This window comes from Microtus pennsylvanicus, chromosome 4 (assembly GCF_037038515.1).
Source record: "Microtus pennsylvanicus isolate mMicPen1 chromosome 4, mMicPen1.hap1, whole genome shotgun sequence".
Taxonomy (NCBI): domain Eukaryota; kingdom Metazoa; phylum Chordata; class Mammalia; order Rodentia; family Cricetidae; genus Microtus; species Microtus pennsylvanicus.
In genome coordinates, this window is record NC_134582.1 from 143,579,800 (window position 1) to 143,603,069 (window position 23,270).

The 23,270-nt window shown below is 43.2% G+C and overlaps 1 protein-coding gene and 1 pseudogene across 1 annotated transcript in view; one reads left to right on the plus strand and one right to left on the minus strand.

The window, feature by feature from the left end:
* Positions 1-9,647: 9,647 nt before the first annotated feature.
* On the minus strand, positions 9,648-10,167 carry LOC142848957 (ferritin light chain-like; annotated as a pseudogene).
* A 3,139-nt stretch (positions 10,168-13,306) lies between these two features.
* The window catches only part of Ankrd26 (ankyrin repeat domain containing 26), an 84,680-nt gene continuing 74,716 nt past the window's right edge, over positions 13,307-23,270 (plus strand). Inside the window, 4 exon segments of the mRNA XM_075971193.1 lie at positions 13,307-13,394; positions 13,911-14,089; positions 16,016-16,062; positions 17,492-17,637. Of these exon segments, the coding sequence (XP_075827308.1) occupies positions 13,307-13,394; positions 13,911-14,089; positions 16,016-16,062; positions 17,492-17,637 (460 nt within the window).

The following is a 23,270-nucleotide window of genomic DNA, read 5'->3' on the forward strand; positions in this document are numbered from 1 at the left end:
CTTCAATGCCTGCCCATTCTATCAGATGAGGAAGACTCAAGTTACCACATGGCATATCCATTCTTTCAGAAGCCACTGGTGTGAGAGAGAAAAAGAAGATGGAGAACAAGTGCACTAGTAGAATTGCTATAACCAGAATCATCTGTGCTTTGCCAAGTGCGCATGCAGATGCCATAGAAGCGGTCCTCAGGGCACGTAGGTGTTCTCTCCTTGGCCCTCAAGTAACTTGCTCATTGAGCTGCCACTGGGTTGCCTGGAGCAAATTGCTTCCTGCAGCTCAGGAACCACACGTGAGGGGCCTTTGCTCTGCCTTCTCTGGCACTTTATAGCTTGCCCTCCCCAGCAGCTCCATCAATACTAAGATGGAGCAAGGGAGAACTAGAATATGAAGCTGAAATTCAACTCTAACCGACCAACTCAATCCAATCTTTATGTTCTCTTCCTGTCCATGTTCACATATAAACATGACACACACATAGTTCAGAGTTCTTTTTTTCAATTAATCTTGTCATAGCCATTTTGTTGAAGTGACATAGTTGTTCAAATGGTGATAATATTTTATTGTGTCAGTTTATACGTTTAATTGTTGAAGATGTTTTACATGTTTCCTTATAAATTATGCATCTGTTACATAGGTGAGTTATTCACCCTTGGTCTATTTAACTAATAAAGTCTCAACTTTTGGCAATAAATTTATTCTCCATTATGTTGCATCATATTTTGCACCCTTAGTGATAAGACAATGTTCTTATATCTGTGACTTTTGCAGCACGTACACTCCCAGGACAATACAGACTACTTACTTCTCTCAAAGACAGATTTATTTATTTTCATTTATCTATATGAGTGCTTTGCCTGCATGCTTGTCTGTACGTTTATGTGAGAGCCTCATGCCCAGAGAGACCAGAAATGGTACCAATGTCCCTGGAACTGGAGGTACAGATGCATGCTGGAAATTAAACCCTGGTCCTCTAGCAGAGCAGCCAGTGGTCTTCACTGCTGAGCATCTCTCCAGACTTGACTATCCACTTCTGTGTCAACTGCGAGTCCAGATCAAAATCGCCTCTCCACATCTGCAGCTACAAGTTCTTCATCAGTGTTATTGGGGTGAGCCCTACCCCCTTTGTCCTTAATTTCTCCAAATGATAGAAATAAGAGGACAGAATTCAAAAAATCAATGTGGTAGTTTGAAGATCTGCCTTATAAGCCAGGGGCTGGTGGTCCGGAGGCGTCAAGGAAGAAGAGCAAGGTATTTAGCTCTGCTCTGGGTGGCAGAGGGTGCTCCTGGGGTCTGACATGCAGCCATACCAGATTGGTCTCCTCCTTCCCACACTAGCTCTTTAGGGCGTGGTCATCTCTGTGGGGACACTGTGTTTCCTTTTGAGTCTGCGAATGGCAAGCTCAGTGAGTTGACTTCCATAGGAGACACTTGGGAGGTGGGAGGCTGGATCTGTCAGAGTGTGGATCCTAGGAGAAGAGATGGGGATGATGGAGACCTAGGGTGGCATCAGAATGGGCTATAGAGTGAAGGAGATGAGGACACTAGTCTCACGAGTTCAGAGACCTGGGGAAGTGTGAGCTTCTGCTGGAGACTGCTTCAGAGACTATCATCAGCGGAAGGAGGGAGTAGGGTGACAGGAGCACCCCCAGGCTCTGGTGCTGGCACTGGGCCTCTAGGCAGCATTTTCACACAGGAAACTGATTTCCTGGCAAATGGATGCTTGTCAAAGTATCTTACACATGGCCCAAATTGAAAATACAACACAACATGTACTCTTGCTGAAGGATGGGAGGCCCCGAAGCGGGAACAATGCTTTTGCCAGTGTCCTGGGAGGCTGCACTTAGTTTCTCCAACGCTTGAGACAACAGCTCTTGTTGCTGCAGCTCCAGTCAGCAAGGAAGCTTTAGGGCTTCCAACAGGGGAGACTTTTCGGGGATTATCCTGAGGTCCTCTCTAGGTCAAGCAGGGAGCTGCCCAAAATCTGCTTTCTGCTGTGGCTGTGAGTCTGCTTTCAACATAGTGCATGATCTGTTCTCACCTGCCACGGGGATCTGATGCTGTAAGAATTCCCAGGCGTCTCCGTGAGCTCATGTGACTTGGTGGACAGGCAAGGCACCACTGTGGCCCCATTGTGGCACGTAGATGAAGACCTCAATGGTGGCCACGCTCCCTTCACACTCTGCAAACCCAGAGAGAAGAACAAAGCACAGATGACACAAATTTATTTCCAAGGCACCCGAAGTGCATTTGCACCTGCGTGGTTGACATACGCGGCACCACTGTGAACGACATACGTGGCACCACTGTGAACGACATACGTGGCACCACTGTGGCCGACATACGTGGCACCACTGTGAACGACATACGTGGCACCACTGTGAACGACATACGTGACACCACTGTGGCCGACATACGTGGCACCACTGTGAACGACATACGTGGCACCACTGTGAACGACATACGTGGCACCACTGTGAACGACATACGTGGCACCACTGTGGCCGACATACGTGGCACCACTGTGGCCGACATACGTGGCACCACTGTGAACGACATACGTGGCACCACTGTGGCCGACATACGTGGCACCACTGTGAACGACATACGTGGCACCACTGTGGCCGACATACGTGGCACCACTGTGGCCGACATACGTGGCACCACTGTGAACGACATACGTGGCACCACTGTGAACGACATACGTGGCACCACTGTGAACGACATACGTGGTACCACTGTGGCCGACATACGTGGCACCACTGTGGCCGACATACGTGGCACCACTGTGAACGACATACGTGGCACCACTGTGAACGACATACGTGGCACCACTGTGAACGACATACGTGGCACCACTGTGAACGACATACGTGGCACCACTGTGGCCGACATACGTGGCACCACTGTGAACGACATACGTGGCACCACTGTGACCGACATACGTGGCACCACTGTGGCCGACATACGTGGCACCACTGTGGCCGGCCGACATACGTGGCACCACTGTGGCCGACATACGTGGCACCACTGTGAACGACATACGTGGCACCACTGTGGCCGACATACGTGGCACCACTGTGAACGACATACGTGGCACCACTGTGGCCGACATACGTGGCACCACTGTGGCCGACATACGTGGCACCACTGTGAACGACATACGTGGCACCACTGTGAACGACATACGTGGCACCACTGTGAACGACATACGTGGCACCACTGTGAACGACATACGTGGCACCACTGTGGCCGACATACGTGGCACCACTGTGAACGACATACGTGGCACCACTGTGGCCGACATACGTGGCACCACTGTGAACGACATACGTGGTACCACTGTGAACGACATACGTGGCACCACTGTGAACGACATACGTGGTACCACTGTGAACGACATACGTGGCACCACTGTGAACGACATACGTGGTACCACTGTGAACGACATACGTGGTACCACTGTGGCCGACATACGTGGCACCACTGTGGCCGACATACGTGGCACCACTGTGAACGACATACGTGGCACCACTGTGAACGACATACGTGGTACCACTGTGAACGACATACGTGGCACCACTGTGAACGACATACGTGGCACCACTGTGGCCGACATACGTGGCACCACTGTGAACGACATACGTGGTACCACTGTGAACGACATACGTGGCACCACTGTGAACGACATACGTGGCACCACTGTGGCCGACATACGTGGCACCACTGTGAACGACATACGTGGCACCACTGTGGCTGACATACGTGGCACCACTGTGAACGACATACGTGGCACCACTGTGAACGACATACGTGGCACCACTGTGAACGACATACGTGGCACCACTGTGGCCGACATACGTGGCACCACTGTGAACGACATACGTGGCACCACTGTGAACGACATACGTGGCAGCACTGTGGCCGACATACGTGGCACCACTGTGGCCGACATACGTGGCACCACTGTGGCTGACATACGTGGCACCACTGTGAACGACATACGTGGCACCACTGTGAACGACATACGTGGCACCACTGTGAACGACATACGTGGCACCACTGTGAACGACATACGTGGCACCACTGTGGCCGACATACGTGGCACCACTGTGGCCGACATACGTGGCACCACTGTGAACGACATACGTGGCACCACTGTGAACGACATACGTGGCACCACTGTGGCCGACATACGTGGCACCACTGTGGCCCACCATGCATTCGCACCGGCAGTGACTGACATTTGTGGGTGCATTTGACCATGTAGCAGCTCATGTATCCTGATTACAAATATTTTGAGATAACTTGTCAAAGTTTATCTGTATATTTGAATATTTTGAAGAAATGGTAGAAGATATAACCTTCTCTTCCCTACACTCATGGTGACTATAAAAAAAAAAAACCCCTGAATTTGTTAAAAGCAAAACTCAAAATTTTCAAAATCTTTTTTTCAACCAAGATTTTTAACATAGGGAAGCAAAATTGGACTTGGAAACAGGTTTCATCATAAAGAAAACAAAAGTATTTATATTTTACAATAAATGGAATCTTGTTGCTCTTGAAAAATTATCAAAGTGATTTCTATCTAGAGGTGAAATTACAGCAAAAAAAGATGAAGAAGAGGAGGAGGAAAGGAAGGGAGAACAGGGGCACTAAGTGTGAAGGTCAATTTACAAACAGAGCTATCTAAGGACATTACCCAGAAGCAATGTTAACTGAATACTTAAATATTCCACATTCTTGTATCAAAAGGAAGTGGAGGTGGTAATCATCATCATGAGTTCTAGAAGCCCAAGGAGGCAGCCAAGGTGCGGCTGTGGAGAGCAGAGGGGGTCAGAACACAAGTCCTTCGGGAGGAGCTCAAACTCTGCTTCTACAGTTTTGCTCCAGATATTGATACTATCAAATGAAGTTGCATCTTGAATTCCTGGCCCCTGTTCTGCTCCTAATTAGGGAAATTAGTGTTCTTCAAACAAAAGTGTCTTATTTCTCCATCTGGCCATATCCCCAGATGGTAAGGTGCCTAAGTCATGTGGGTGAAAGACAAGGCTAAAATGGGATGCATATTTGTTTTTCTATTAGACTGTCCATTACAGTGTCTTGGGACAGTTTGAACCATTACAAATCCAGGTTTCCTCCTAACAGTCTGACTCAAAAGACCCCATATGGACTGGACATGGAGATTTCAGTGTTTCCCCAATATTCTGATGACTCCTAATAAGGAAGAGTATAACATGTGATCCCCAAGATCTCAAAAACTTGGGAGAATTCTACCAGCATTGGAGTAGGATTATATACTGTGCTAGCAATCTCTTCTTTTCAATAATATTTGCCAAACGTTCTTTCTCAGCTTCCATTGATTGGCAAGTTAAAAGAAATACTACTGGCAATAACTAATGGATCAAAAAATTACACAACACTTGTTATAATTGTCAATTAGCCATTTCACTTAGAATATCTTTAGAAAATGGTTTTCTTAGCCTGCAAACACAAGGAAATTGGATAATTCTCACCCGAACCACCAATGGATCAAGGAAGAAATAAAGGGGGAAATTAAAGACTTCCTAAAATTCAATGAAAATGACCACACATTAGATGCTGAAAAAGCTTTTGACAAAATTCAACACCCCTTTATAATAAAGGTCTTGGAGAAAACAGGGATACAAGGAACATACATAAACATAATAAAGGCAATATACAGCAAGCCAACAGCAAACATGAAACTAAATAGAGACTCAAAGTGATCCCACTGAAATCAGGACCAAGACAAGGTTGTCCACTCTCTCCATATACTATTCAATATAGTACTTGAAGTTCTAGATAAAGCAGTAAGACAGCAAAAGGAAATCAAGGAAATACGAATCAGAAAAGAAGTCAAACTCTCACTGTTTGCTGATAGTGAGATAGTTTACATAAGTGACCCAAAAAAATTCTACCAAGGAATTTCTACAACTGATAAACACCTTCGGTAATGTAACAGAAAACAAGATTAACTAAAAAAAAAAGAAAAAAATCAGTAGCCCTCCTTTATACAGATGATAAACGGGCTGAGAAAGTAATCAGAGAAACACCACCCTCCACAATGACCACAAATAAAATAAAATCTCTTGGGGCAACCCTAACCAAACAAGTGAAAGACAAAAACATTAAAAGTTTTAACAAGAAATTGAAGAAGACACAAGAAAATGAAAAGATCTCCCATACTCTTAGGTAGGTAGAATTAACATAATAAAAATGGCAATTTTACCAAAAGCATCTACAGATTCAACACAAAACCAACCAAATCACAGAAAAATTATTTACAGATCTCAAAAGAACAACATTCAACTTCATGTGGAAAAACAAAAAACCCAGGATAGCCAAAACAATTTTGTACAACAAAGGAACTTCTGGAGGCATCACAATCCCTGACTTCAAACTCTACTATAGAGCTACAGTACTGAAAACAGCCTGGTGTTAGCATAAAAACAGACAGGAAGACCAATAGAATCAAATCAATGACTAGGATATCAATCCACATAGCTATGAACACCTGATTTTTGACAAAGAAGCAAAAAATATAAAATGGAAGAAAATGTATTCAACAAATGGTGATGGCGTAACTGGATATAAACATGTAGAAGAATGCAAATAAATTCATATCTATCACCATGCATAAAACTCAAGTCCAAATGGATCAAAGACCTCAACATTAAACCAACTACACTGAACCTCATAGGAGAGAAAGTGGGAAGTACACTTGAACACACAGAGAACCACTTTCTAACTATAACCCAACAGCCCAGATCCAGAGAAAAACAATTAATTAATGGGACCTCTTGAAACTGAAAACCTTCTGTAAAGCAAAGGACATGGTCAACAAGACAAAATGGGAGCCTACAGAATGGGAAAAGATCTTCACTAACCTCACATCAGACAGAGGTCTGATCTTCAAAATATACAAAGAACTCAAAAAATTGGTCATCAAAAGAACAAATAATCCAATTATAAAAAAAAATGGGGTACGGACCTAAACAGGGAACTCTCATCAGAGGAATCTAAAATGGCTGAAAGACACTTAAGGAAATGCTCAACATCCTTAGTCATCAGAGAAATGCAAATCAAAACAAATCTGAGATTCCATCTTATACCTGTAAGAATGGCCAAGATCAAAAACACAGATGACAACTCATGATGGAGAGGATGTGGGGTAAAGGGAACACTCCTGCATTGCTGGTGGGAGTGTAAGCTGGTACATCCCCTTTGGATGTCAGTGTGGCAATTTTTCAGAAAATTAAGAAACAACCTTCCTCAAAACCCAGCAATACCACCTTTGGGTATATACTCAAAGGATGCTCAATTGTGCCACAAGGACATATGCTCAACTATGTTCATAGCAGTGTTGTTTGTCATAGCCAGAACATGGAATCAACCTAAATGCCCTCGACCAAAGAATGGATAAAGAAAATACAGTACATTTACACAATGGAGTACTACTCAGTGGTAAAAAAATAATGACATCTTGAAATTTGCATGCAAATGGATGGATCTAGAAAACATCATATTGAGTGAGGTAACCCAGACCCAGAAAGGCAAATATAATATGCAGTCAATCATAAGTGCTTTTAGACATAAATCAAGGAAAAAATTCTGTTGTAGGGAGGCCGCTTGTTTTTTCCGGCTGCTCAAAACTAAAATAATCACACATAAACCGTATTAACTATAACACTGCTTGTTCTGTTATCTTATGCATATTTCTATCTCACTCTTATCTCTTAAATTAACCCATTTCCATTATTTTATATTTTACCATGAGGCTCATGGCCTGCCAGCAACGTTCCAGCTGGTGGCTTGCATCTTTCTCCTCTGGCTCCATGGCATCTCACGACTCTACCTTCTTTCTCCAAGCATTCAGTTTTCCCCACCTAGCTCTACTCTGTCCTATCACAGGCTAAGTCAGCTTCTTTATTCATTAACCAATAAAAGCAACACATATACAGAAGGACTTCCCACACCAAAACTCAACCTACAGTCTACCACCCCAGACAACCTAGACAACAAAGAGGACCCTGAGAGAGACATACATGGATCTACATAGGAAGGAGAAAAAGACAAGATCTCCTGAGTAAATTGGAAGTGTGGGGGTCATGGGAGAGAATAGGAGGGGAGGGGGAGAAAAGGAGGGGAACAGAGAAAAATGTATAGCTCAATAAAAACAATAAAAAAGAAAATGGCTTTCTTTTAGTAAGTATAGGCTAGAATCCTTAAGAATTATAATTCTTAAGGCTCTAATGCTGGTGAAGGAATGGACTTGCTAGTGAGGCAAAAGCAAGCAGGCAAAGAGCAAAAGCTTCCTTTTTCCATGTCCTTATATAAGCTTCCAGCAGAAGATGTGGCCCAGATTAGAGGCGGGTTTTCCCAGTTAAATTATCTGGATTAAAGGTATTTCTTTCTACCTCAAGATCCAGATTAAAGGTATGTCTTTGCCTAGCTGATATAATCTGGATTAAAAGCATGTCTTTCTACCTTGAAAGTCTGTATTATACGTGGATCTTCCTGGTTCAAACTGAGGAAGATCCTCAAATAGGTGAGCTCTCCATTTTGGGGCTTTGGTTCATTCCAGATGCAGTCAGGTTGACAACCAAGAATAAACATCACAGCAAGCAAGGCTTTCTCCAGGAGAAAAGTAGTATCAGATTCTGGAGGCGTTTTCGTTGAAGTTTTGTCTGTCACATTGGGGGAACTGTGGTGTGATCAGCCTGGATCTATAAGCCCTGGAAAGAGTATTTTTAGTGAGACTACAAAGAGAAATTATTTGAATTAGTTTCAACAATTGGTCTCAACTAATCATTCATTTATTTAACAGCCTGGGACAATTCAATATAAATGAAGTGTAAAAAGCCCTGGGAGTAGGTAAAGAAGGCATTATGACTATTTCTGTTCCAAACCAGAACTAATTTTTTGGTAAATCATGATATTAAGAAAAGAAATGGTTTCACAGGCAAATAGTTGCTTTGTGATCTAATCAAGACGCCCACAGCAAAGAGGAAAACCCAACCATTGTGGTCTGGACATGGCACCCAGGTGTGTTGAGTTACTGCAGAAGCCTGGACTTGACATTACTGAAAGAATCTATTCTGATCTCTTGTGCCTTGACACATGGGGCCCCCCTTCTCTTTGTGGCTTCATGCTACCTATGGCCACCTACTTTACCTATGTATATATAGAATATATTTTTGACTTTCCAAACTTATACTAATTTATTATAATTAATACTTAATTTATAATATATATTTTAATTCATTCTGTTAGGAGTTTTCAGATGCTGATAGTTGGGACTGGGGTGGAGGGAGGGAGCTGAGACAGAGTTTCTCTGTGTAACTGTCCCAACTGTCTTGAAACTCCCTTTGTAGACCAGGCTGGCCTCCAACTCACAGAGATCCTCCTGCCTCTGTCTCCCTGAGGGCTGGGATTAAAGGCGTGTGCCACCCTGCCCAGCTAAGATTTTTTTTTTTTCTGTTTCAAAAGGCTTTATTTTTATTTGGTCCAAGACTTGAGCTCCAGGGTGTTACAAAGCTGCCTAGTGGCTTCTTGAGAGGTTCCGGTGAAGGTCCTGAGGCGGGATGGTGCAGAACAGAGATAGGAGCCCCTCGGAAGGAGAGACCTCCTAATCATGCTTGAGAGTGAGCTGCTCAAAGAGGTACTTGCCCAGAGACGCCTGGGGTCCAGCAGCCAACCTGCGGAGGTTGGCCAGGTCTTTGCCCATCTTCTTGGTGACCTTCACCTCCTCATCCAGGAAGAGGTTTTCAAGGAAGTCACAGAGATGTGGATCAGTGCGAGCAGAGCCCGGGGACTGAAGATCTAAGAGGGCCTGGTTCAAGTTGTTCTCCAAGGCCAGGGCAGCTTCCATGTCCTCCTGGGTTTTACCCCACTCATCTTGAGATGACTTCTGCACATCCTGAAAGAGTGCACGGCCTCCGCAACTTGAGGAGACGCTCGGCTCCCTTGCGCTTCCCCTGGGCCAATTCGCGGAAGAAGTGGCCTACACCCTCCAGAGCCACATCATTCCGGTCAAAATAGTAGCCCAGCGAAAGGTAGGTGTAGGAAGCCCGCCGGTGCAGGTTGACGAGGCAGTTCACGGCAGCCTCCACTTTGGTGGAATAATTCTGACGAATCTAGGAAGTCATGGCTGAGACGCAGTCTGGAGCTACCGGCAAAGAGACGGTGATCCCGGAGGCTGCGGCTGCAGATGAGGACGGTGGAAGGTAACAAAGGGAGGCCCTGGGTCTGTTCCGTCCAAACACTGTTGAAGCAAGACAGAGATCCACGGGATCTCCGAAGGCTGCTCCTGGCTAAAATTTTTAAAGACATTTTCTCCAATACTGTTAACTAGTTATATTCCCTTAGGATTCCTGGAAGCCTAACTGTGTTCATTGTGTTTTTCATTGTGGGAGTTAAGTGTCTTGCAAACCCAATTATGTATTTCTCTTTAGCATTTTTCCTTAACAACGCAAGTGATTTAGTGACTTCCAGACTGCTCAAATCAATCTATAAGGGCATGTATTAGAATTTTTGATGGTCCACTGTATTTTTATTTCTTGTAAATTTACCTAACATGAAAGAAAGCACATGATAACCAAAATAAAAACAGAATAAACATTAGTTTGAAATAGTGCATGTGTACTAGGATCACAACATTATTGTTTTATGTGCAAATACAGTTCTGTATTAAGCATTCACACAAATGAAATATAGACCTTTCATATTCTATAGAAGAAAATGGTCATTTAATGAGAAGCAAACACAGGTGTTCTGCTATGTTCTTTAATTCATGTCCCACTTTCTTAGCGACCCTGTCTGAACAGGAGTGTCTGCCATTAGTGCCTGGGTTCCTGACATCATCAATAGATGAGAATCAAGTCTCTTCAGAATCTGGAGGGAACATCCATGTTCTTGGAAAGTACTACCTGCTGTATCCCCACAACTTGGCTTCCTTAAACATGAATGTTTGCCACCACCACCCACTCAGCCCACCCTGTTAAGTAGAAACTGAACAGAGTTTAAAGTGTTCATTTGTACTGGACCTGTAGCACCTAGTTTTCTCAAATTTATCAGAGAAATGATCATGGACTCTTTCTGCTGAAATGAGGTTCCTTTGGAGAGGTCAGCACTGGAGCACAGATGGAGAAACCTGCACGGGAGATGAGAAGGTAGCCTGCCCACTCATGGGGTGAAAAGACTGAGACCCTTTAGCACTATGGTTAGCTTTGGGGCAGTGGATGGAAGAGGCAGCTCCTGTCTGTATGGTCTAGAAAGGTCTGGGTGTAGATGGGAGGCAAAGGCTTGTGGAAGGTTTGAAGTGTGTTTGGGGAGTGTAAGGTAAAAGGGACAACGGGAGCATGAAAGCCAACCAATCACTGAGTACCTTAACTTTGAACCCAGAGTCAGTGAAAGGACCACACCCTGTATCTGAGACCTGGGCCAGGGAAAGAAACATCTTTATCCCTGAACCCAGGACTAAAGACATGTGCCCTGCCTCTGAAACTAGTGTCAGAGAAACACACTTTGTCCTTAGAATCAGAGCCAGTGAAAGAAATATGCCCTGGTCAAAAGATTAGGTTCAAAAAGCTGAAAAGGACCAGTGAAAGAAACACAGTTTGGCCATAAAGTCAGAGCCATTTCTGCCCCTGACCAGCTAAACTGACCAATTCCTGAGCAGGGAAAAGCTAACCAATCCCCCTTCTCCCTGGGAAAACTCCACCCCTAAAAAGCCCTATATAAGCCTCTCCACCCTTCAGTTAAAGGCTGCTGGTAACCCCTCTCTGGCAGAGGTAGCCGCTCTCCTGGACTCCTCCTTCCCAAATAAATCTCTTTCTCAAAAGAGTCTTGGGTGACGACCTTCATTCCCTGGTGCAGACAAGAAGAACGTGGCTGGGACAACTCTAAGAGGACTGAGCTGAAAACCATTGCTGAGACACTCCCTAGGGGGGCTCCGCAAGGCGGAGCAGAATAGAAGAACCTTGCTAGGTATCTAATGTATACTATTTAAATCCAACATCATCTAGTCATATGACCATACAGTAGGTAGACAGCTGTTGTATGAGTCTTACTTGTTTTATCACGTAAGTTTTGTTTTAATTTTTTATTCTCAGTGAAATACTTCAGCATTTTGTAGCATTTCCCCCTGTGCTTCCCCCTTCACAGAGCTGTAGGAAGTGCACATAGGTTCCCCCTTCACAGAGCTATAGGAAGTGCACATAGGTTTCCCCTTCACAGAGCTATAGGAAGTGCACATAGGTTTCCCCTTCACAGAGCTATAGGAAGTGCACATAGGTTTCCCCTTCACAGAGCTATAGGAAGTGCACATAGGTTCCCCCTTCACAGAGCTATAGGAAGTGCACATAGGTTCCCCCTTCACAGAGCTATAGGAAGTGCACATAGGTTTCCCCTTCACAGAGCTATAGGAAATGCACATAGGTTTTAAGCACATTTTTCTCTTTAATTACTCTTGGTTTTACATTGCTTTATTTGAAGAACATTGGGGTGAATTTCACCCTAAATGACTTAAGTTACCAAACACCCCAGTTTTTCCTCTAATTTATGGTGATGTGTTAGTTGTGTGTCTGTTATTTTCATTGACTAAACACCTGGCAGGGAGTAACTTAAGAGACAGAGGAAGAGTGTTCATTTGGCTCCTGATTTGAGAGTTCACCATAGCAGGGAGATACTGGCCAGGGAGCACAAGGCTGCTTGGTCACACCAGGTCAGGAAGTAGAAAAAAGGCATTGCCACATTCCGCCAGCTTTCCCTTTCTGTTCTCTGTTGCTCTAGGATCCTGCACCATTGGATGGTGCTGCCTTCTCAGGGCTCATCTCTCCCCCTCAATTAATTTTCTCTGAATCTTCTGTCAACTTACACAGACCCCCTCTTTGTAAATGCCTTTACCAACACCCTGCTGCTGCCACTAGTCCCCTAGCTGTCTCTAACCCTAACCAAGTCGAAAATCAAAATTAGCCACCATGATCTACTATTCATTCCTAGAAGCAATGAATTAAAGGAGAAAAAATTGTTTTGTCCTATGGCTACAGTTCAAGGTGAGGTGAGCTCTCTGCTTTAGGCCTCAGCTGAGGCAGAATACACCAGCACCGAGAACAGGAACTGAAGAGGCATCCAACCTGAGCATAGTTTAGCTCACTGTCAGTCTATCATCCCAGACAACTAAAACAAATATGAATTCCCAGAGAATATTGTGAACCACAGATTGGATGTCAGACTTTCTTGGGAGGAGATGCTGACAGGAATGTAGCCAGCCCGAGTACCGCACGCATGGCTCTGGCAGGCCTTACCATTCTTCCCCGCTCCCTCTGCTTTGCTAAAAGTGTTAAATTTCTAAAGCGGGTCACCAAGTGGAAAGGTAAAGGATCAGTTCAGGATCCCCAAGACCAAATTCTCACCATAGCCAAGATTTATTTGCTCCAGATGTACAGAGAGCAGGGACTAAGAGACAAAAACAAGAGATAGAGGATAAGGGAGAAGAGACGGGAACAAGGGAGAGGGGAAGGGGTGTTTTTCCCGGAGGGCTTTTGTTCCCTTTCCAGTACTAAATTTCACTTATCCTTACAGAGATGCTTGAGAAGAAAAGCATGTGTTGGCTATGACAGAAGTTTACAATGTGATATTTGGATGACCAGATAAAGCAAAGTATAACCTGTCAAACAGATGTCACAAAGACACCTGTCAAACCACATCTTTGAGCAAAATGGCTTTAAGTAAATGATGCTCCTGGCAACCCCTAAAACATGCCAGGGCTTTATCTGCAGGTTTGAGGTACTTGGTGGATGCTGGCTCAGAGTTATGATTTAGTAAATATGAAAACGGACTCACCACTACATGCATGAATTTTTAGAAATAAGTTTTCTTCTTAATGTAGATTCTGAAAGCCTTTTGGAAATGCAGGTTGTAGAACAAATGAAAAAGCAATGGGGCTTGAAGAAAATCGCTGTGATCTATTTACAGAAAAAAAATAAAAATGTGGACTATAAATTTAGCAGCATCGGGGAGGAGTTGTCAGAAGGAAGCTATGCAAGGCCACAGTCACCGCAGGAAAAGGTGACAGGGACAAAAGGGTCCTGTAACTTAAAGCATACAATGCTAGTTCTATTTCACAAATGTAGTGGCGTCTTGTCATTGTAGACTTAACATGTGGAGTTCTTCAGGGGAAAACATGATCATCTAGGTGCGGACTTCTTAGAAATAATACAACACTTTGTCTACCATGTTTGATTATAATGTAGAGGGTATTCTTCCAAATCACAGCTTAATGTCTGCATAGACACTCATTAGATTTTGCTAATAATGAAATTTAATGGTTTGAGGGGTTTTGTATTTTAATTAACGCTGCAAAGAAAAGCATTTAAAAATCTTTATTGTTTTCTTGTGGGTTTTAGTGTGTGTCACTAGAACGTTATGTTATTTTTTTTGCATCCTTTCACAACTATTTCATCCATTGTATGTACTTTTCTGAATTCACATAGCAACCAAAGAAAAGCTAGATTGAAGTTAAATTAATTCCAAAGAGTCATATTATATTCATTATCTCTAACTTTTCCTTTTAAAAATGTTTATTTTTAAAAATTAGCTCACAGAGTAGCTGGGTTCCCTGTGTAACTTTCTTCATGTTGACTGGCTTTCGTTTCTCATCATCTCCCTGCCCTTCCTTCCTGTGTGTTTGGCTTCCAATATTCTCCCTTCCATTTTCTTCCATCATTTCCAGCCCCCTTTTTCTAAAGCCTTTTTCCTATCCCTTCTTATGGATCCCTTCCTATTTTCTATTTTTATCCATATTTACTTCTCTCTGAATCCACATTTTTTTTTTATTTAACAGTTAGAGGCTTGGATCTTTGTGTAAGGTAGAATACATAATGTCTGTCATTATAGGTCTAGGTTTCTTCAATATAATGTTTTCCGGTTCCGTTCATTTTCTTGCAAATTTCATTTTTCTTTAGACATACATAATATTCCATTGCATATATGTGTAATATTGAGTTGGAACTGTCACTCCCAGCCTGCCAAGCATGTGGACTCCAGCTCCCAGCCTGCCAAGTCCTGACCCCACAGGATGTTAAAGCTCATGCGGGAAAGAGGAGCACAAGGTTTTGGGTTTGCATGCATGCTCCCTCTCTCTTCCCCTCCCATTCTCTCCCAGCCACCTGGGAGTGTGCTTTCTATTAAACACGGGCATTTAATTTGGTTTGATCTGGTCTGACTGGAGTTCTTTGTGTCAGTTGAGCCACTCGTCTTAAGATTTTTCCTAACAATATGTACATTTTCATTATCTGTATGCCTGCATTACTCTCTACGGTACAGTTTATGCTACTGTATGGTTCACAAGCTGGGCAAGGACCTGGAGATTAAGGAACACAAGAGACGTGGGTCACCTATGAAGAGAGAATGCCGAATGCCGTTTATTCAAGCTTAGAAAAAAACTTTATATACCAAACTGCTGCACAATGGAAATCACCCCGCAGGCAGGTTAGAAATTATCAGACCCAAGAGAGAGTAAACAATGGCCCTGTAGCTAACCACCAATGGGGGCAGAAGGAGCACAGGAGCAAACAGGATATTTTGCTGGAAACTGCAACCTAGCCTCAATATGAGCCCTGGGAGGAGGGGTAGACCTGTGGGCCCTATGATTATCAGTCTTCTGCTGATGCACATCTGGGTTGACTTCATTTTTTAGCTATTTAGAGCACCAGTGAACGTGGATGGGCAGATATATTTGTAGGAGATACCTTTGGGTAGATGCTGTATTTTTAGTATTTTGAGAGGCTTCCACACTGATTTCCCCATCCAGTCTTCTACTATATTCTATTAGCTTACATGTCTGTTTTCATGCTGATATCATGACTTTTTAATCACTATGGCTCTGTAGTATAGTTTGAGGTCAAAGCCTCCAGCTGTGTTCTTTCTGCCAGAAGTTGTTTTGATTATTTGTGGTTTTGGTGTTTCCATGTGAATTTTACATTTTCCCCCTAGGTCTGTGAAGAATATTCCTGGAATTTCGATGAGGAGTGCATTGATCTGTAGGTTCCTGGAATTTTATGAGGATTGCACTGATCTGTAGGTTCCTGGAATTTTGATGAGGATTGCATTGATCTGTAGGTTGCTTTTGGTAGCACATACACTTTCACAGTCTTAGTTCTGTCATTCCAAGACTCTGCAAAGGCTTCCCATCATCTATTATCTTTTTAGGTTCTTGTTTCAGTGTCTTAAAGATTTCAGTGTAAAAGTCTTTTAACTTCATGGTTAAGTTTATTCTTTTTTTGTTTGTTTATTTTTTTGTTTTGTTTTTCAAGACAGAGGGGTTTTTTTGTTTGTTTGTTGTTTGTTTTTGTAGTCCTGGCTGTCTTGAAACTCCCTCTGTAGACTAGGCTGGTCTCAAACTCATAGACTATATAATGACATCTTGTTTCCACAAACTAAAAATAAATTGACATCTCTAAATATCAAGAAAATGTATATTAATTCCCAATTTCACAAACAAATTATGAAATGAGCATTCTTCTTGAGCTAGAAAGTGTTTGAAGTGGATGCGTGTTTCTGGTACTGCTGTGGGTTCACCCCAGGCCTTGTGCCAACTAACAGGCTCAGGCTCACCCCAGATGTAGTTTTAGTCTTAAAAAGCAAGAAGAAGAAATGCTGCCTACATACCACCTCTCCCTCACACATAGATAAAAGTAATTCAAATTTCTGTGCTGAAAATGTATCATTTTTATTGTTAATTAGTAATCTCTACTGTTCAAAATGATATTTAAAAAGGTTTATAAATTCTATAATAAGACACAAGATGAACTGAAAATGCCATAGAAAGCATGTTTAACAATGCAGTAGCATCCGGGTGTGGAGAACACACTGTACTCTCAGCACATGAGGTCAATCTGAGCTACAGATTGAAATCCTGTGTAAAACATTGTCCAAAACTGTCTCAAACACTATGTGGTAGAAGATACTAGATTTCATGGCCCGCTTTGAGTGTTAGTAATGCATGGTGTTTGAAAAATACCTTAAAGTAGTCAACATAATGTTTTGTGAAGATAGAATTTTATTTCTAGTAAAGTTATAAACTGGTTCACAATTATATAAACTTGTCTATAAAATGGCAAACAGTGATATTTTTAGTTTTTGATTTTGTGTTGGAGCTTTGTTCTTTTGAGATAGTATCTCTCTACACAACCCGGGCTGTTCGAAAACTCACTACATAGACCAAGCTGTAAATTAAATGGTTGGATTGAGGAGATGTGTAGAAAAGAACTTTGAAGTTGCCACTTTTCTTGGAAATCCATAATATTAAATAGAATTAGTAAGAAGAGAAACTTATCCATTGGCAGAATGCTTACATCCAAGTGTACGTCTTTCAGAAAAGTTCTAAGTGAGAAATGAACAAAATTGTACTGGATAGCAATTAACATATGAATAATCAGATAATTTCAATAAAAACATCTTTAACTGCAGATTTGCCTCACAGGAAGAGATAAATGCACAGTTGCCTTCTAGCAACATAGAAAACTTGAGAACTGAAATACAGCAATACCTAGAGAAACTTAATGTGACACAACCTGACATGTGTCCTTGGGCAGAAACTGAGGAAAAAGCTTGGAATGAAATGAATTAATATTTGGTAAAATCTCATATTTCTGACTTTGTTTCATAAATACAGCATATAATACTGCCTCGATTTGACACATATAGCTGTGTTTTGCCTATGGACAGGGATATAACCTGAGAAATGTGATGTTAGGCAATGTCACTTGAGGAAAGACCACAGTCCTGTGCTCACACAAACACTGTGCTCGCACAATCCCGTCTCTACCACAGCACTATAACCAGCAGTCTTGTGGGACCATTGTGTACACGTGGTCCATGGTAGGCCAGAACATTCCAAGGCATTGTGAAATTACCTGGCGCAAGTTAGAAGGAAACATGGAACACACAACAAACTTGCTTAGGAGTTTATTAGAGGGGGTATGTACAGGCCTGGGGTAGTCAGTGTACACAGAGAGAGAGATGGTGAGTCCAGCTTTTAAAAGCTGCCTAGTGCATGCGCACAGGGAGTTGACATGGCTATGTCATGTACAAATGAAGGGGCTCATGCATGTGCAAAAGGGCTTAGCTGAGTCATACGTGGATGATGCAACTGCGCATGTGCATGTGTCATGAAAGACCCTACAGACCCCCTCCTCAAAACCCGCAGCTAGCATACTCCCGGGGGAACGTCCTGTTTGCTTAAAAAAAAACCTTTCCGGATCAGCAGCTAGCCTGCTCCCGTAAGAACATCCCATGTGCCTGAGAGAGCAGGAGATAGAGATAGGAAGACTGCAAGGCAAGATGTCAATAAGATAGGATATCAACAAAGCAGGTTAGCTGTAAGATAGGAACAGGATGACTGTTGCCAGGCATCCATGCTGAGAGAGGAAACCATTCATGCCCCCGCCTCATTCCGGTCAACCGATAACCATGCTTTTGCTTCTGTAAACTTGCTTTTTGCTCTTCCCTATAAAAAGACCTCCCCCCAGTCTGCAGGCGCGCAAGTCCTCCGAAAGACTTGCTGCCCGCAGGTACCTGTGTTTACTCAATAAACCTCTTGCTAATTGCATCCTGTGGCCTGGTCTCGGAGTGTCCTGGTTCTGGGGTCTTCATCAGAGAGGAAAGGTCCTCTCTGAGGGTCTTTCAGTCACACTGGGCCCCAGGGCGAGTAGGCACTTCTGCACATGTGTGGCCCTCGAACCCAGAACTGTAAGCCTTATTGTGGCTGAAATCAAAACTTTCCACCATTTTGTTTGCTATAAAAATATGGGGAGTTTGGGATATTTAATGGTTGGGAATGGGGTGTTGTAAGGTATCTCGTGTCTGCTTCCTGCTGATTTTGTAGGCATTGGAGAGTTGAGGTGCTTGACCATGTCCTGGGATGGCTGATTACTTTTGTGTTTTTTTCTAGGCTCTGTGGAACAGGCTGTCTGGCAGCTTGGACCTCACAAGATGCTGGAAAGGCAGAAAATTATGTTTGGAAAATATTTTAGATCTTGGTGTTTAAGGGAGGAGAGTCCCAAGATTGACGATGGAGGGGTATTTAGGGGGTGGAGGAGGGAATTTCCCAGGGGTTCCTGAGACCAGGATTGATAAGGGAAGAATTAAATGATACTTATTCTGGGCGAGTCTGGTTTGTTTACATAGGTCCAATTGGCTCCCTGGAGCATATAAAAAAACATTTGAAAATAAATAAATTTTAGACATATTAAAATTTATGATTACAATAATATAATGTTGGAATGGAAGACAGTGGAGAGGAGGGAGGAAAAGAAGGGGGAATTATTAGAAAGGGGAATGATTAGACCCCTCAGTGTTTTTACCTGAAGTAAATCTCAAGGCACTTGTTTTCCTTTAACATCATGGTATTACCTTAACATCCAGCAGGAGACACTGCTGGAGTTAGTGATAAATCTGTTATGTTAAAGTCTGTTTTGTGAGTTTTTGGAGTTTGGGGCTATGAATGTCCTCAAATTTGTTATTGTTTCTTACCACCTGAGTTTTCGGCAATCCTTGTACCTCTGGCTCTATCTTTATTGATGGTCCCTGTAATAACAACTGAGTGGTTAATCTGGAAATTTAAGCCTGACATTGGAGATACAGAGAAGTTGGTAAAGCAGACAGGAGAAAGAGGAAGAGGGAAAGTATATGGAGTTTTTGGCATAGGAGAATTGAGTACAGTGATGAAACTTTATTTTTCTGGAACTGGAGAAAAAGTGACTGAGCTTGGTGTGCTCTGGAACTTAAGGGAGCAGGGCCCTGTTTGAGTTACCATATATGAGGGGTATCTTGATCTGGAAGAGCAAAAGCTTTAAGATGAGACAGGTGGATCTAATGAGGCAACTGTGGGAGTTACAAGAATTACTTTAAAGGGGCCTTGACATTTAGGGGAAAAGGGTGAAGGGCATTGGACTGGCGAAGAGAATAGTACCTGATCTCCTATTTTAATCAGCGGTGGGCATGAATTGTCACATGGTTGAGGTAATGAGTAGTTGGTAAAATCCCGTAATAGGGAGCAAAGATGGGTAACAGGGGAGTAAGCAGGTGATCAGAAAGGGGAGAGGTTTTGGGTGAGAGGCTGGGGGTTAAAGGGTGAGATGAAAAGGGGGATTTGGGGAAGTGACCTAAGCCTAAGAAGGGCCAAAGGCAAAGTTTTACCAAGAACATTTTTTAAGGAACGATTAGTTTGTTTCTTGAAGATTGAGAAGGGTATGGAATATAAAAATGCCAGGGAATGTTAAGAGCCTTATATAATGTTTGAGAGATCTGGGAGACAAACTCTGGGCCATTATGACTGAAGAGAAGTTGGAATTGCAAATTGGGAGATAATTTCTTGGAGAAGAACATTGGAAACTGTCTGAAACCTCTTGTTAGTGGTGGGAAATGCGCAGGCCACCCAGACATGGTATCCACCAAAACCAAAAGATATTTAACTCTCTGACTGTGGGCATATGAGTAAAATCAAACTACAAGTCAGTTCCCAGAAGGGAGCCCTTGGCATGGTGGGTGGGAAAAGGGAAGCTACAATATTTGGTCTTGGGATCTGACTTTTGACAGATTTCACAAGAGACAGTGATAGCTTTTAAAAACTCTAAGTCCTCAGGGATAGGTTGGAGCTGAGCCTTGACAAAAAGAAACAGAGCTTTGTAATTAGGATGAAAGAACTGATGTAGGTAGGACAGGACTTGCCGGATGCCAGGGGTGCCTGTGAGAATATGTGCTGTACTATATGAACTCCCTGAGGTGATTGAGGTATATTTGGGCTCTGGACTCCTGCTGTTCTAACTGCTTGGTCAGTCTGGTGAAGGCAAAGATATTTTGAGATTGAGAGCTGAGAGGAATAGAGAAATAAAAAGCATCCTTAAGATCTAGAACTAAGAAGTGGGAGGTTCCTGGAGGGGATAGTGTAAAGATGTGTGTAAGGGTTAGGTACTACAGGATGAAGAGGGACCACTGTGGAGTTAATGAGTGGGAAGTCTTGAACCAGGTGGTAGGTTCTCTTAGGTTTTTTAACAGCAAGTATAGGGGTGTTAAAGAGAGACAAGGTGGGGCGAGGGAGTTTTTTCTTAGAAGGTCAGAGATAATAGGCTTAAGTTCCCTACGGCTCTGGAGAGAAAGAGGATACTGAACCTGGGTAATGTACTTAGTAGGGTCTTTTTTTATATTTATTTATTATGTATACAATATTCTGTCTGTGTGTATGCCTTCAGGCCAGAAGAGGGCACCAGACCCCATTACAGACGGTTGTGAGCCACAATGTGGTTGCTGGGAATTTAACTCAGAACCTTTGGGAGAGCAGGCAATACTCTTAACCTCTGAGCCATCTCTCCAGCCCCCTTAGTAGGGTCTTGTAATTGGATAACAATGGAGAATGGTGTTTAGCAAGAGGGGCTTTGGGTGCCCCAGACTTGGAGGTCCACCTGAGAGGCTGTTAGAAAAGACACAATGGAGCTGGGAGGTTGGGAAGCTAGAAGAAGGAGGAGGGGAGCTGTTTATGGGTCTGGGTTAAGGTGAATGGAAGGAACAAACAAAATGGAAGCTCCTACTTTTGCTAAAAATTCTCTTCGCATAAGAGGTACTGGGCAGGTGGGCATGAATAAAAATGAACAAGTAAGATAAATAACCATAAAAATACAGTTAAGTGGTGGGGTCTGCTGAGGTAGATAAGGCTGTCCCCCTACAATAGGGAAACTAGAAGAGAGGTAGGCCTTTATAATTCCCCAAGTACCAAGTATGTGACTCTGGTGTCCAAGAGAAATAAGATGGGCCATCCTGATACTGTAATGTTAACCTGTGGCTCCCTGTTACAGATGCTGTTTGTGGTTGAGTCAAAGGAGCTTATGCAGCCTCACTCATCCGTGGCCAAACCAAAAGGTCAACTTGGAAATTTTCTGTGTTTGATGTCTCCATGCCACAATGTACACAAAGACAATCAACTGCCCAATGTCCTTCCCTATGGCGTCTTGAAAAAGGTCTTGTGGGACCAAGAAGAGGATTTTCCTTCATATCTTGAATGACCTCTGACAGCCTATTATAGTTTACTGGCTTGAGGGCAGCCTTACAGAGACCTGGTAGAAGGCCAGTCAAAACTGGTCCCTCGCTAAAATCCCACCTGGGGTGTTGTGATTCCCACCCAGGGACCATCTCTGCCCCCACCCCCAGGGTGTGTGTGTTCCATGTGTTTGGTGAACTTTGTCTGGATATAGTCTGGCCTGCTCCCAAACTTGCCTGTGCTCTTCAGGAAGTAGGTTATTAGATAGGATCATATATATCATGAAAGGTGAGCCTATAAGACTGGGACTTAGAGCTTAGAGTTAAAGGTTTGGATATAAGGAAACTCCTTCCATTTACTTGTGTACTGACAGTAGTTAGAAAGTTCCCATAGAATGTCAGGATCAAAGGTGCCATTAGGTGGCCACTTTAAATTGTTATCTAAATTGTAACAAGGCCATTTTTTGAACAATTGAACAAAGATGGACAAGTGTGGGAATCTGTAAGTAGAATATTAAAACCTAGGGTTTTAGGGCCTCTAAAAGGCATCCTGGGAGGAGGCTGGATTGATAATCTTGGATGGCTTGCTACCTATAGCTGAAACCGTCAAAACCTGTGAAAATGGTGACACCACAAGGCTTATAAGCAGACATCTCCTCACTATAGGTGGGGTTTGACAGCAGCGAACCCTGCAGGACTTGTAGCAGAGCGTCCTCTACCTACAGGTGGGGTGTCAAAGCCTGACTGGCTCTGGTCAGGGCCACTCGATGGCCAGAGAGGCCATGGCAGGGACCACTGATGAGTGGTCTGAAAAAAAAAAGAAAAAGGAAAGAAATAAAGGAAAAAGAAAAATCTGAGGGACCCTGGGCTCCAGTCATGGAAGGACCAACTCTGGGTCTTCCAAACATGATTTTAGTTAAGGGAAGCAATTCAGAGATGAATGCCAGTGAAGGGCTCAACAGTAGCCATAAAGACCATGGTTGGGTATTCCCCCCCACCCCGTTTCTAAAAACACTAGATGATTGCTGGGAACTCAATGGTCAATTCCTTGGGTTCAGAGAAATGATGAAGCTGATCAGAATGGGGGAAACTTACCAATTGAATCAGGTGGTATGCATAGAAATCATGTTCAGACAGATGGAACACGTGGTTGTTGTGGAAAAAATATCCGGTTCTGGATCCCGACCCTCGGAGAGGTGCTTGTGGCAGGAGAGCT